We start from the raw sequence: 15,163 nt of genomic DNA on the forward strand, positions 1-15,163 counted from the left end.
GCAGTCGAGATCCCTGCCTGTTACTAAGGAATCCTTTCAGAAAGTACCCACTGACAGTCTGGTACCACCAGCTAGAAAATCCCTGTTATTAGTAGAAAGACAATGTGCTATAACTAAATACACGTACTTCTTTAATAGAACCATGGAAATAAGCCACGGTATAATATGGTGAGTATCAATTCAACACAAACAATCTATCAAATCATTTGCAGACAACACAGCTCCGTGTTTTTTGTGGTGGGGTTTTTTTTGTAACCTTCACCTAAATTTACTACAGAGTGAATACTTTAACATCTATTTGGATGATAATATTTTCTCCTATGGAACTAGAAAAAAGATTTAAAAATATTTAAGTCCAAACTGTATTCCAACTTAACAAACTTTTTTTTTTTTTTTTTTTTGTGATAAGTAACACATTATGATCCAGAAAAATAGCCTTAAACATATTTTGGGATATTTCAGGAGTAGTCTAAATGTCTCAATACCCGTGACTTCTTTTTGGAATAAACTTGAAAACAGATTATCCCAATTTGGTCATCTGTTGTATCATGACTACAGCCTTTTTGAATGCATACATTCATACAAGTTTTTGCAAAGAAATTCACCATTTGTTTCATTCTTTTACTGTGTATATATGCAGCAACCTAGAACATCTAAACTACCTACATAAATTGTGAGAAGAGACAATTCCATACCTAAAACAGATCTTTTTGTAATAAAAAAACCTGTGGATCTTTATTCCTGAAGAATATATCTTATTTCTGTACCTTATACCCAGTCACACCAATAAGATTTCTGTAAGAACAAACGGATGAAACTAGTCCTGTCCCACGCCTTTAGTGCTTCAGAGATAATTATTTCTTTTTGTAGTTTTCCAGTTATAATTTGTAAGCCAGTATCTTCCATGTTTCCTTGCCAATTCTAGGCAACTGACAAACAGCACTAATCCAACCAAGATTTTTTAGTTTGCTCAGTAGGAGCAGCAACTGTTAATTTTTTTCCTTTTTTTTTCCCCCCCTTAAAGTACACTGTGCAACATTTATTCACAGGCAAATTACTGTTAAACTCTTGCTAATTCCAGCAACAGCATAAGAATACTTTGCAGTTCTGTATGTGGTGAAAGACTTTGATTATACATACCTCTGAAAAGAAAACAGACAGGATGACTAGGCTGATCCAATGAATTATTCCTGCAAACTGTGAAGCACTTGAAACTGCAATTAACATAATACAATGAATCATCATTATAGTAGCAGAATGCAACTTAGATATGGTTGAAACTTGCTTTCTTAAATTTTGTAATGGAAGTACAAGAAAGGGGATGGGATGTAATAGGACACGGACCCCCAGCCCTGTCAGCTGCTCACCCTAATTCAGGCCAGCGTGTTAGCAGCCGCAGCAGCTGCTCATTGGAGCTTTTACAGATAAGACTGCCACTGAGCACCGACATACACATTTTAGGTCTTTGATGCTCTGTCACTGCTCCATGCTCTCGCTCCATGCACTGCTTTAGTACAAGATGTGTGACCAAATCCCATATATCTAAAAATCCAGCATCAGAATTCTGTAAGGAAACAGAATGCTCTACTACCCAACACATTATTCCTGGTATTCACTGAGAAGATCAGTAATTATCTGGAATAGGTGCTTAAAAACTGGTGCTCAAACTGGGCTTCAAAATACATTTCTATTATCTAAATAAATAACCCAGATAAGTAGACTTTTGTACAGCTCTCCGGATGTGGCATGAACAGCTATGAGTGGCTCAGAATCCCATTCCCCTCAGAGTCAAGTTTGACTTGAAAACTACAATGAGTGAAGCAATAAAAAGAACCATTGTTGTTACTAATTGTTAATAAGATCAAATCTTAATATATTAATGTTAAGGAGTTTGTGAAATATCAGCAATTCTAATCTGTACAATAAACATAACATGACTATTTTTGTACCGTCTATTTCAGGAAAAGTTGCTGTCATATGAACAGCCTTGTCTTTAAGCAAGTTTCTATGAGAACACTCAAGAAAGTTACAGTACGTGAAATAAAATTCCAGTTTAAGTAATCCGTTAAAACACACAATTTCCTTTGTAAGCACTTGCTTTCAGAAAGACAGGGACCACTAAAATCATTTGTGTTTCACTTCATTTCAAACTCCTCCACGAAAAGAAGTCTGTAAAGAGTAACTTAAAATGGTAATTTATAAAACTCTAGATTCTACACACTAACTTCCCATGTAGGTACTCTTCATGCATGCAGATTGTTGAGGTAGTTATTCCACTTTCAAAGTGGAATGGCTTTGAACAAAAGTCCTTTCAGAAACTGGCTGGAACACTCAGGAAAACTTATCTGAATTCATTAAAAGTATGATTTTACAGACTACTAAAGTCTTGCATGGACACTCACTGGCATTAAATCAAGCTTTCATTTGATTCAACTTATTTTGCTTGTAAGTAAAATGAAATAAACTCAGACAAATGAGTTTGCCACAAGAAAACATAAGAAGCTCTATGATACAAATTGTCTTTAGGGGCTTACATGGCTGTCTTGAAATATGGAGGATTCCTTAATAAGTAAGTTCAACTGAAATTCTGTGATCAAAGTTCCCTTCATTGCTGACAAAACAAAGCAGAAATCTGAAAGGGTCCAGTATCTGAACTGCTGGCAACTCCTACTCTGAAGGTCACATGCTCTCAAGTTTGGAATAAGAGAATGAAGAGAAAAAAATCTCTCTTTACTTCAGGGCATTTGTGAGTCTACCATCCTTTACAGCAGACAGATTAAAGTAGTGTGTGCGGTCTTGCGGTTTTAAAGAATTCACAGAATCATAGAATGATAGAATCATAGGGTTGGAAGGGACCTCTGGAGATCATCTAGTCCAACCCCCCTGCCAGAGCAGGACCACCTTAGAGCAGGTTGCACAGGAATGCGTCCACGCGGGTTTTGAATGTCTCCAGAGATGGAGACTCCACCACCTCCCTGGGCAGCCTGTTCCAGTGCTCTGCCACCCTCAAGGTAAAGAAGTTCCTCCTCATGTTTAGGTGGAACTTCCTATACTCAAGAATTACTGTGTAACAGCAAAGTTTAAGGCAATCAATGACTGTGCATAGAGATGCAAGACTGGCAGAATTAACTAAGTCCCAAGAACATATAGGGCAAGCACTAAATAAAACATCTTATTTTAAAATTAAAACTGCTTAAAATGGGAAGGGGAGGGAAGGGATGTAGGAAGAAATCAGGATACAAAGAAAACTGTTAGCATGGGTGTCATGGTTTGAGCAGAACTGGCCACTGGGTGACCTACAGATGCTCACTCCCACCTCTCTTAAAGAGAGAGGCACAGGAGGGAAAGAGAGACGAGTTTAGAAGGAACTAAACCACTTTAATGAAATATTAATAAAATAAAAAGACAATAACATATATACAGAACTGTATCAAGCTCCCAGGATGACGATCACGTCACCAGCTGGCACTGGGGCAGTCCCAGGCTGGACTCAGTGACAGATGGGAACTGGATTCTAGATCTGCATTCAGGATCGGTATCAAGGGCAGACGAACAGAGTCCTCCTCGGACATCGGCCATTGAAGAAAGAGTGCTGGCCCTTTGATCCCTCAGCTTTTATACTGAGCATGAGGCAGACGGGATGGAATACCCTGTTAGTCAGTTTTGGCTGACCTATCCTGTTCGCTCCTCCCTGCAGGTGAGACCCCTCTACGCTTTTCCGCTTCCGACCCTCCAACGGTGCACATAACCAAGTTAGCTGGCCTTGGGTGTTATAAGTGTAAGCAAGAGCCTCTCCACATACCATGCCTTGGCATCAGCTATAAATATAGGTCTTATCACTCCAGGAGTGAACAGTGTCTGCACAATATGCTGTTAATTTCAGTAGTTAGAAGAGGCCCAGCTAAAAAGTAAAGTTACTGAACAAAATTGGTCCTGTTTTACCTCAAACCAGGACAGTGGACCGCCACTGGAACTCGCAGCTGAGGCTCATCTGGGGCTTGCTGAGACAGGATTTGCTGTGGTGCACAGAGAACTACTTAAAGATGAAACAACTGGGCAAAATATAATATATTTAACTTTCTCAAGACACTGTCTTTATCGGGTGGCATAAAGAACAAGAAATGGAAACCATTTGTAAGCTATTTTTCAACCAGCTGCCGATTGACAGTCAAGGCTCGAGCTGCCCCTTAGTGGACAAAATGGATATAGCAAACACCAATTTGGAAAGAAAATAAATTTCTGACACTGCACTAACTGTAGCAGAGTGCTGGAAGTGCTGCCAGACAGCATGCAATTAAATTGCCAGTAAAACAGTAAATTTGAAAAAGCCTTTCAAGCAAGAAGCTTTTGTACAAGAGCTGAATCACTAGCCCATACGTCGAATCTGGATATTTGCCTCTTCCAAAATATCCCCTTTCAAAAATGCAGTGAAAAGCTACAAAAACGGGAGAAGGGTCTTCTCCAAGAGGTGCTCATTCCTGCTCTATGGTAGTTCAGACACATCACTGGGATTCAGTCTGAGGCAAAGCACCTCAGCTATTCAGCTTCTACCTTTATCTGAAACAGAATTTCACATTTCTTGAACTTGTAACATAGCTAAAAGCCAAAAAGCTCTGCTTTATTTCACATTTTGCTTGTCTGGTGCTATGGGGAGGAAGTGAATGCAAATCCAGGTGCTTTTTAGTCTTGGAGAAGACGGTTCAGCATAAAATGTGGAACACAGTCAACCAACCTCAGTCTACCTCCTGCCCCTTTCCCTCGCTTTCACATCTCCTCAAAACGTATATCTAGGAGGGGAGGGATGAAGAATACATCCTGACAAACCCTGAGTGGCTATTAGAGAAGCTTGTACTACCAGTGCTTGCTTTCGGTGGATGTTGCTCTCAGTCATGGTTTCCTGGCAGATCCAAGCTATACTGCTTCTGCGAGGAGCAGATGGCAGATGCTCACTGCGTGGTTTGGGCAAGCCCTGAAACCGTTCTTACCGAGGCACTGCTGCACCGCAGCGTGTGCTCTCTTTGCACAGCTATGCGCGTACTCACACAGGGCCCTCACCCAGCAACCAAATGGACAGGAGTGGAGCTTTTCAGCTTCACAGTTTTCAGGAAGGTCTGATGCCTTTTACAGACACACCTGCCGTAGTTGATTGCAGAAGGAGGGCAATACTAAGGTAAGTTCCTGAGCTGCTTTCCCCCAGAACTACTGAAGAGGAGAAAGGAACAGCATGGTCTTTATTTATGAGGAGAAATGAGGTTCAAGTCACTTAATATATATCTATTTCTGCATATGCAAAACATCACAAGGAATTGAGATGTTATTTCATCTCTGCTAGACCACTCTCCATCGTCTTTGAATGGTCATGGAGAACAGGAGAGGTGCCTGAGGACTGGAGGAAAGCTGACATCACTCCAATCTTCAAAAAAGGCAAGAAGGAGGACCCAGAGAACTACAGACCAGTTAGTCTCACCTCTGTCCCTGGGAAGGTAATGGAGCGACTCATTCTGGATGTCATCTCCAAACACGTTGAGGAACAGGAAGTTATTGGAAGTGGTCAACATGGATTTACCAAGGGTAAATCATGCTTGACCAATCTGATAGCTTTCTATGATGTTATAACTGGTTGGCTGGATGAGGGGAGAGTCGTGGATGTCATCTACCTTGACTTCAGCAAGGCTTTTGACACTGTCTCCCATGACATCCTCATTAGGAAGCTGAGGAAGTATGGGCTAGATGAGGTGACAGTGAGGTGCACTGAGAGTTGGCTGCGGGACAGAACTCAGAGGGTTGTGATCAGCGGCACAGAGTCTAGTTGGAGGCCTGTAACCAGTGGTGTTCCCCAGGGGTCAATACTCGGTCCAATTTTGTTTAATATATTCATTAATGACCTGGATGAGGGGACAGAGTGTATCCTCAGCAAGTTTGCTTGGGCTGACACCCCAGAGGGCCGTGCTGCCATCCAGCGTGACCTGGACAGGCTGGAGAGCTGGGCAGAGAAGAACCTAATGAGGTTCAACAAAAGCAAGTGCAAGGTCCTGCACCCGGGGAGGAAGAATGCTAGGCACCAGTACAGGTTAGGGGCAGACCTGTTGGGAACTAGCTCGGAGGAGAAGGATCTGGGGGTCGTGGTAGACAGCAAACTATCCATGGCCCAGCAATGTGCCCTTGTTGCCAAAATGGCCAATGGAATCCTGGGCTGCATAGGGAAGAGTGTGGCCAGTAGGTCGAGGGAGGTCATTCTCCCCCTCTACTCTGCACTGGTGAGGCCACAACTGGAATACTGCATCCAGTTTTGGGCTCCCCAGTTCAAGAGGGACAGGGAACTGCTGGAGTGAGTCCAGCGAAGGGCAACTAAGATGATTAAGGGCTTGGAGCATCTCCCTAATGAGGAAAGGCTGAGAGAGCTGGGACTCCTTAGCCTGGAGAAGAGAAGGCTGAGGGGAGACCTTATTATGGCATACAAGTATCTCAAGGGTGGGTTGAAGGAGGATGGAGCCAGGCTCTTTTCAATGGTTCCAAGTGACAGGACGAGGGGTAACGGACACAAGTTAGAACACAGGAAGTTCCGTTCAAATACACGGAAAAACTTCTTTACGGTGAGGGTGACAGAGCACTGGCACAGGCTGCCCAGGGAGGCTGTGGAGTCCCCTTCCCTGGAGATTTTCAAGACCCGCCTGGATGCAGCCCTGAGTAATGTGCTCTGGGCAATCCTGCTCTAGCAGGGGAGTTGGACTAGATGATCTCTAGAGGTCCCTTCCAACTCTTAAAATTCTGTGATTCTGTGATTCATCAATGCATGTGAAAAGTTTTGAAGGACTAAAAAAGCTGATTATAAGACAGAGACCTATAATAAAAGACCTGTTCTACGTCCTCTGCTTTCTGGGATTTCTAATTCTGACATGAATATGCTTTATGCTAAAATACCCTGAAATGTCTCTGTCCTTTTCATGTGTGTGACCTACACATTTCCAAATGTGGTCTCCATCACTGATACTGACAAGTTTGGCATATGGGAGAAGTGCACAGTGCAACCAAAGACTGTACTCAAAGTATGAGAGGAAAATGACGCTCTCAAAATGTCACAGCCAAAGAAAAGGCTAGCTTTTTTTTTTTATAAGGAGGCTTCCTAAGTAACTGCAGTCTATAATGTGGATTAGCAGTTGTTATTATGAATAAAATTGGCAGTGATGTGCTGTAGCATATCCTAAATGCATTTGTTAATTTCATATAGAAAAAGGAATCATTTAAAACTGTAATTACATTTTTGAAAAACATAATTATGGCCTAATGGCTTTTTAAAACCTTAAGATCAGTGACATACATTCCTTATATGACACAACTGCAATACTTATATCAGCCCCACCAAGACAGCCTTTATCTGATTTAAAACAAAATAGAAGGTATTCAACTTTTAAAAGGCAAGAAGCCTGATGGGTTGATGCATTAGCTAAATGCAAAGCAGCAAAACAGAGCAGAATGGGTTCTTTCTCAAGCGCTCAGAAAATCCATACAGGCAGGGGCAGCCTCTGAACAGTGAAATCACCTGGCTTGACCAAACACCTATAGATCATGCACAAGGTGTAAGCTACTTAGTTTTTAAGAGTACCACATGTGCTAGACACACTAGACACATAGAGGAGGAATGATCCCTAAAATAAAGCCTTCTTTAGAAGATTCTTCAGAAAATAAATGGTAAGAAAGCAGGTTCTTCCAGAGGACAGTCTCCAAAACTGCGTTAAAAATCTAAGAGAAATCAACAGAAACAGTTTTTAAAACTCTTCGGCTCTACAGGAAGTGACAAATCTCAATATAAACAGAAAGATGTGGCACCTCAATAAATATTGTTGAAAGCTTCTTTCTCATTCAGTTTTTAAGGACTTGCACCCCTAATTAGCATTCCTGACTTTTTTTTTTGAAAGCAGCAGACTTTTCCAAATTCTGGACTTCCTCATCCAAAATGGTAAATCATCAGAGACTACAGAAAATAACAACTGTAACAGAGTGGCTGTGCTCAGAACGGTGTGTGCAGTATGGACAGACAGGGGTGTAAATGGTGGACAACAATGTGGAAAGTTTAGTCACTTATTCATCTTAGACGGTTTATAAAATGGCTGCAATTATCAATAAAGTCCCCTAAAGTAATCTTAATACAATTGCAATCTTTACAGTGAAATCTAACTCCACTAATATCAATTGACAAATCACAAAAATCAAAGGACTTCAACAGAATAAAAAGTTCGTTTGCTCAGTTTAAATTTGCCATAGAAAATAACAGACCATGCTATATATTCTTGCATTTATAGGAGCCTCTGAACCCCATCACTGCCATTTCAAAATATCTGAGATTCTACAGAGATGCTAGAGGCTGCTCTTCAACATTTAGCCTAGGGAAAAACGCAGCTGGTATTTGTGTTCATGTCAGCTTTGTATCACAAAAGAAAAAAAAAAAAAGGAGGGGGAAATGGAGGAAGAGAGCAGTAAAAAAAAAAAAGATGAATTAGAAAGCAAAACAGCAGCATTAAAATTTCCATTGTGGAACCTGCGTAGAGTGAATTCAGATAAAGCAAAACTCCATTTAAGCTATTGTTTGACTCCCAGTGTATCAGTAAGGTAGAATGAAAAGCTCTGTCATTTCAGTGCATTACAAGATAGAAATCCATAATTTCAATGCCTACCCACCTCAGTAGATGTAAATTAATAATAGAGATAGCACCAAATACCCTAGCAAGTTCATCACTTCTGTCTATCCACATGCAGGTGAAAAGTATCAGAGACTAATGACACATGAAGGATCTTCCTTCTGTGTACACAGAGTGTGTCTGTAACGGACAGACCTTTTCAAGTACTAACGACAATATGTGCGGATCTCGGCATGTACTCTCTGCTTGTATCCTTTGAAAGTTTGTCCTTTGGTCAGCAAAATAAGAGATTGACTTCACTGTACCAGGGTTCCACAAAAATACGTTTTATACCTAGCCTAGTAATCATTTAAATGGTAGAAAAAAAGAATCCCCACCATCCTCCCCCCTTCAAAAACCTCCCAGCAAGTTAAGCCTTTATTTCATCAAAATAATTAAAAAAAAAAAATAAAAATTCCTCCTACTCACACTGGAGAAGCTTTATATCTATTAGGAGTTCCAGAGTCAGAAGAATCACCACCAATACTACACAGGCTACCAGGAAACTGTTGAGACTTGCACTGAGCAAAAATACCTGCCACACAGCTGCTCGTCTCCCACAGCACGGTTTTAGCCAGTTAGATCTAAGGAAATAAAATTAAAAGGAAGAACAAGAAAAGAAAAGAAGAAGTGAAAAAGGAAGAGAGCTAAAGAGCAGTGAACTCAAAATGACAACTTCTGCTGTTATGGATACACTCAGCAATAATGTACAAAGACTTTGCAAAATTCACTTTTACTGGTTTCTTTACCAAGAAAAACACTTCACAAAAAACTTCACCCCGGGGATCTTGTGTGTTTCTCCAACCCTCTGAAGCATACCAGTGTTCAAGTGCCTTCCAATCCTCTGAGTAACACAACCTTAATTATCATACATACTTTTCTACTTTCTTCCTGTCTTACTATTTTTCATGTCTTTTTATTTTGACATACATGCTACATTCACTTATCTGTGAGTACCAAGGCACAGCAGGACTCTGCTATTCGGTTATAAGCTAACAATGTTTTGTAAGGATTTCTCTGCTATTCAATTTTATGGTTGCACACCTTTACCCCTGTTCTAGTATGACAGAAATCAGACAAGAACTGCCAAACTTGGTTTGCAACAATCAGTCCGTGACATCACGGAAAAGAGCAATAGGAATCTGGAAAACACCAAAGAATAAGCTCAGAGCCTGACAAAGTGTCAAGCAACCGGCCAAGGCTGTCTAGCTTTGTCAATCTGTCTACCTCTCACCAATCTGTTTGCGGACCAGGCCAAAAAGGACTTTCCCAGAGTTTGGGGTAGCGCAGTTTTGGGGCCAGCATACACCAGGGACTGCTCCCAAACCTAGTTTAGATGAGGTCACTTTGTTTTGGAGGAAAAAGAAGGTTTAGGCAAGATGAAGGAAACTGTGAGCAGGCTACGAGGACCAGAACTCTGGAAGGAAGTTGATGAATCAGTAAATATTGCTCTAGTATTGTGCTAATGCAGATACAGGTTTTCAAGTGGGTTGTTAAAAAAAAATAATCTTTTCTTTCTTTTGAAAATATTTGTAATAGGAATAATACTAGCATGGACTTCTGAAGCACAAAGCCCATCCTGATACTTTTTTCCTCCTAAAATTCCCCCACAGCTTCACTTTGAGGCAGTATTGTATCATTTCTCACCATAATAATTTCTGTAATGTTCTTGTACTGGCTCACCTCTTAAAGTTCTGATGCTTGCCTGACACTTCATTTTTTCAAATCACTGTAAATACACATTAGCTAATAAAGAGCTGACGTGATTTATTAACTAGGGTTTAAGAAGCTGCAAGGATACAGAAGTGTGGTGCAGAAACCGCACTGTCTGCAGCAAAATATCAATACACAGAAACCAATGGTATACAAGAAGACATGATGATACTGATCAATTCCAAATAACAACTCTAGACTCAATAAGTCACGTTATAATCAAACACTTGGAAAAACATCACAAAACATTCCCTGACATAGCCACACTCAAAAATGAGGGAGAAAGTGATGCTAAGCAGTGCTCAGAGACTTGACACGCTGAAGCAGCTTCTCAGAATTAAGCATATCAACTAAATACTTGTACTTAGATTGGCTGATTACCTGACCGTAAAAGACCTCCTCAATTGACTCTTAAAACTTCACAGAAGATTTGACAAGTGTTACTATTAGGAACTTGCCCTTAGTTTAACTTTGTTATGGTTCTTGCCTGAATACAGGATGCACTAGATTTTAAATAGGCATTTTTAAAACATAATGAAAAAAAGGCATTGGGATAGGGCCTTTTTGCAAACTTGACCTTTTAATGGATTTTATTTTACATAATCTCAAAACAGGATAACCTGTCTTTACTGCAACTGTTATTTTGGGCTTTTTAGATATTTCTAAAAATGATGCTAGGGAATGGCTCCATTTAAATAGAACAGGTTTTAGTTCTATTCTCTTCCTACATTTATCTTCCCTTTTCCAAAAAGAACCATTTTGCCAGCATTTTCATAGTGCAGGGCACTTTTTCCTCTTTCCCGTTCTCAGAATGATCAGTAGAGGGCCTAAGTACATTCCTTTAAAAGTTCCACACAGTCGAGATTTTCAAATATACCAAATGTACTAGTAAGAATAAATCAACTGTGATACTCAGCACACATTACATATAGCAGTGATAATCATTATTCAAGCTAATAATTCCTTATAGAATGCTAAAGAATGCGGAGTTATTCTGTCTGTGCAGTACTAATCTTCCACTCATTCCAAAAAGCTTCTGAAGAAAACTATCAGTTTGTGATTGGAAAAGCAACTAACTTAAGAGGTCAATGCAGATCATCTGCATGTTTACACCTATGTATCACTCAAAATATATATACTGATTTCAAAGACATAAAAGTGTTTAAAATTCAAGCACTGAAAAAAACCCAAACAGTTTCATATCTTATAACACCAAAGTACCTTTGTTCAACACTTGTCCTGTAAATGTACAGTTATTAGCATCTTCACATCACTGCCTAACAGACCTCTTCCCAGACTTCCTCCAAGTCCTCTGAATTCACTGACATTAACAATCACACTGTGCTCTAAAAGGAACACCAGAGGGTTTATCTTCTGGCTGCTCCTTAACTAGTTCATTCCCTGCTACTTCTATACTCCTGTATAGTAGAGTCCCAATCTTGCCTTGGGTTGTTGGTTTTTGGGTTTTGTGGGTTTTTTTACTTCTTATCTCTTGTAAAGGATGGACATAAATAATAAAAGGAACTATACTCCAACTAGTAATATATTTTAGATAAACTTGTTTACGTGCTAACCATACTGACTCCTAATACACAAACCTCATCTCCTTCAGCCCTGTAACCTTAGGAGAGTAGTATCTCTCCTGCCTGATGTATAGGGGCTCATCCATTCAAAAGATGAGAAATCTGGTATTTAAGGAAAAAAAAAAACCCTACCAGAATTAGTGCGGGTTTAAACTCACCTTCCAAATCCTGCCCATTTCCCCTGCAATACTGCAAAGCTACACTAAGTTTAAAGCTCAGATTAGAAACTCAGCTACACAGACCTTTCAAAAAAAAAGAAAAATTAATTTACACAGCTCAAATTTATGAAAAGATAACATACTAACCACACACAAGTAAAACACCTTTTTTCCTCACTCCAGAAAAAAAAAAAAAAAAACGAGTAAAAAAAGTACCCTATTTTGTTCAGAGAGCAAGTACAACTTTTGGTGTCCTGTGTTATCTGTGGATGCCATGCACTATATGGATACAAGTAAAATGTGACTTAAAACAACTTTACCACATGACTTCCATCAGGCTCATTAGACACCTCAGTTACTCCGTCTATACAACAGGAATATTATTTACCTTTCTTACAATGCCTGGATGAAGTAAATAAATGTACTAGCATGGGAATTTCTTGGTTGATGGTGATACAGGGCTGTAAAGTTTTGTTATGAGACACTGAAATATATTTAGTGGAATTTTACCAGGGGTAATTATTTTTAAAGATACTTTCACACATGGCTTTGTGGAAAACCAATCTGTCATCATCACTGCTAGTTTTATTAATAAACAGCTTGGAAAAAAGAACATAAGGCAAAACTGGAAAAGGTTTAACATATTTATTTGGTAAGAAACCACTACAAACAATTTGTTCAAGCTGTTAACAGCTGTCACTGTTTCTATTTTCTGGTCTTGCAAACAAATACCTCAAAGTCTGCATTATACCTTGCCCTGTCTTTTTTTCTTTTTCTTTTGGCTAAACAGCAAGTGTTTGCATCTCACAAGATGGCTATGATCAGAAAACAGAAGGATGGATGAGATCCAAATCACTCTCTGAAGGAGTAGAAAGGCCATGCTCAGGAAGTGACAGAAACACAGCAAGGCTAAGTAACACTACAAAATCTGGCTGAGACAGAACAGACAGCAGAGCCTCACAGCAGGCTACAGGTAGCAGCTGAAGGCCTTTGACAACTCCAAGGAACAACAGATAGAGCTCTGCACCCCTTTCCTGGACTTCTACAAGCTTAGTTTAACTACAGAAGTTTAACTATTGAGAGCATCCTCATCCTTTCTTTTCCCTAAAAGTTTTACTATTTCGAACCCCATGACATTTCTTGGAGGACTGCTGCAAAACTCTGTTGCTCAAATGGCAAGAAAGATTCCCACAGTTTTCTGCCTAAACACATGCATGGCCAGTTTACACATATTTGCTCTTCTGCCAATATTGTTCTTTAGCTTGATTAGTTCTTTTCCCTTGCTGGCATTTTGTCCATACACAGCAATGGCATCCACTCATGTAATATAATTAAAGCCCGTGCTTTTTGCAAAACAGACACTCAGTTTCTATAACCTCCTAGTAGTCTCTTCTGCATATGAATACAGACACCTAGAGCAGTACATAATATTTTGGAACACTTTTAATTACATGAATGCTTCCCAGCTCTATTTGAAGTACTTTATGCTTTCTAGGATCATTTGTGCCTTCTTTATAGGTGTATATTACAACGTTTGCTTGCAGCATCCTGTGATTACCTGGTATGTCACTCCTCTCATTAGAAAATTGCTTATTAGGCTTTTCCTTTTTATGGTAAGGTCTTTAGCACGATGCTCAAAAACAACCTTTAAGAAACATAAGGACAGCCATACTTGGTCAGAACAAAGGCTGGGTGTTCTGTCTCCAATAGTGGCCATGAACAGATGTCTCAAGGTGAATAAGAACACAGCAAACATGTAATACTTCCCCTTAAAACTCTCATAGCATCCAACTATTTTCAACTTGGTAAATTCCTGAGACGTACGTGGTTTCTCGGATTCTTCTTAGTAATCTTCAACAAATTTCTCTTCCACAAACTTGTCCAATCTCCCCTTAAGGCTAGATAAGCTATTAGCAGCCACACATCTTTTATAAAGTAGTTCCATACACCTAATGCCCTCTGTGCAAAGAGCAACTTCTTTTTATTTCTTTTGAACTGGGCCATAATCTATGCAAGTACCTTAGTCCCTGTATTGGGGGGTGGGGGAGGTCAGAGGGTGCATGTCAAACCTTATTTTAACCTCTCTGTGCCACAGACTTTGTAATCTCAATCAAATCCCGTGTCAGACTTCTCTTTTCCAGACTGAAGAGTGCTAGCTTACGTAGCCATCTCCAATGGAAGTCAAATCACATCTTTGATCACTGATTTCCTTTGAATCTTTTCCAGTTCTTTTATATCTACCATATCCTTTTTGACAGGAACCAGAACTACAATCATGTTCAAGATGTGGGCGAAGCTTGGATATATAGAGAGGCCCCTCTTCTAGTCTCTACTCCTTTTCCTAATGAATCCTAACATCTGATTTGCCTTTAGACGGCTGCTCAGCACTTAGCTGACCTTTTCACGGACCCTCCTTCCAGGCTAATATTCCTCTTTTCCACATTTCTCCTTTGTCTTATTGCTTATCCATCTTTCAGTTCTTGCACCAAGCCATACCTTCTACAACTTAGACAATTAATTCCAGTGTTAAGACAGACAAATTAGACCCATGCCATTTCCACTCTCCAATAAAGAGCTTTGCAAACAGTGGTCTGTGGGCTACAACTACTACACTTCTACCCACAAAAAATACCTGGGGAAAAGCAAGTTCTGTTGGAAAAATACAGAAAGACATACCCATCAAAAAAGTCTGAAAATCACTGAGCTAGAAAATGAATTTTTTTTTTTTTTTTTTTTTTTTTTTTTACTTATAGTAGACCTCCCTCTACCAATCGGTGTTACTGATAAAAGACATTAGAGGGACACACTCAAATGATTTAGGTACCGGGATTAACACAGTAATGAGCTATTTACAAAGATAAACACTTAAAAGGATCCGTACAGAAGAAGAAGTTTCTAAACCATTAAACATCCCTGTAACATACCCCAAAATTTCATGTATTCTCCAGTGAAGAGCTGGTCACCTCACCGTTTCTGTCGTGCTGAATGCTCATTTTCTGCTGCAGTGCAGGTCTTAGTTTTGGACCAGAGCACA

At 39.8% G+C, this 15,163-nt stretch overlaps 1 protein-coding gene across 1 annotated transcript in view; it reads right to left on the minus strand.

Annotated features, from left to right (window-relative positions):
- TMEM266 (transmembrane protein 266) overlaps window positions 1–15,163 on the minus strand; it is a 69,341-nt gene that overhangs the window by 43,267 nt on the left and 10,911 nt on the right. Inside the window, exons 3-4 of the mRNA XM_082489067.1 lie at window positions 9,105–9,259; window positions 1,141–1,214 (exon numbers count right to left, since the gene is read on the minus strand). Of these exons, the coding sequence (XP_082345193.1) occupies window positions 1,141–1,214; window positions 9,105–9,259 (229 nt within the window). The remainder of the gene's footprint in view (window positions 1–1,140; window positions 1,215–9,104; window positions 9,260–15,163) is intronic.

Source organism: Vanellus vanellus (genome assembly GCF_965231255.1).
Source record: "Vanellus vanellus genome assembly, chromosome: 11".
Taxonomy (NCBI): Eukaryota; Metazoa; Chordata; class Aves; order Charadriiformes; family Charadriidae; genus Vanellus; species Vanellus vanellus.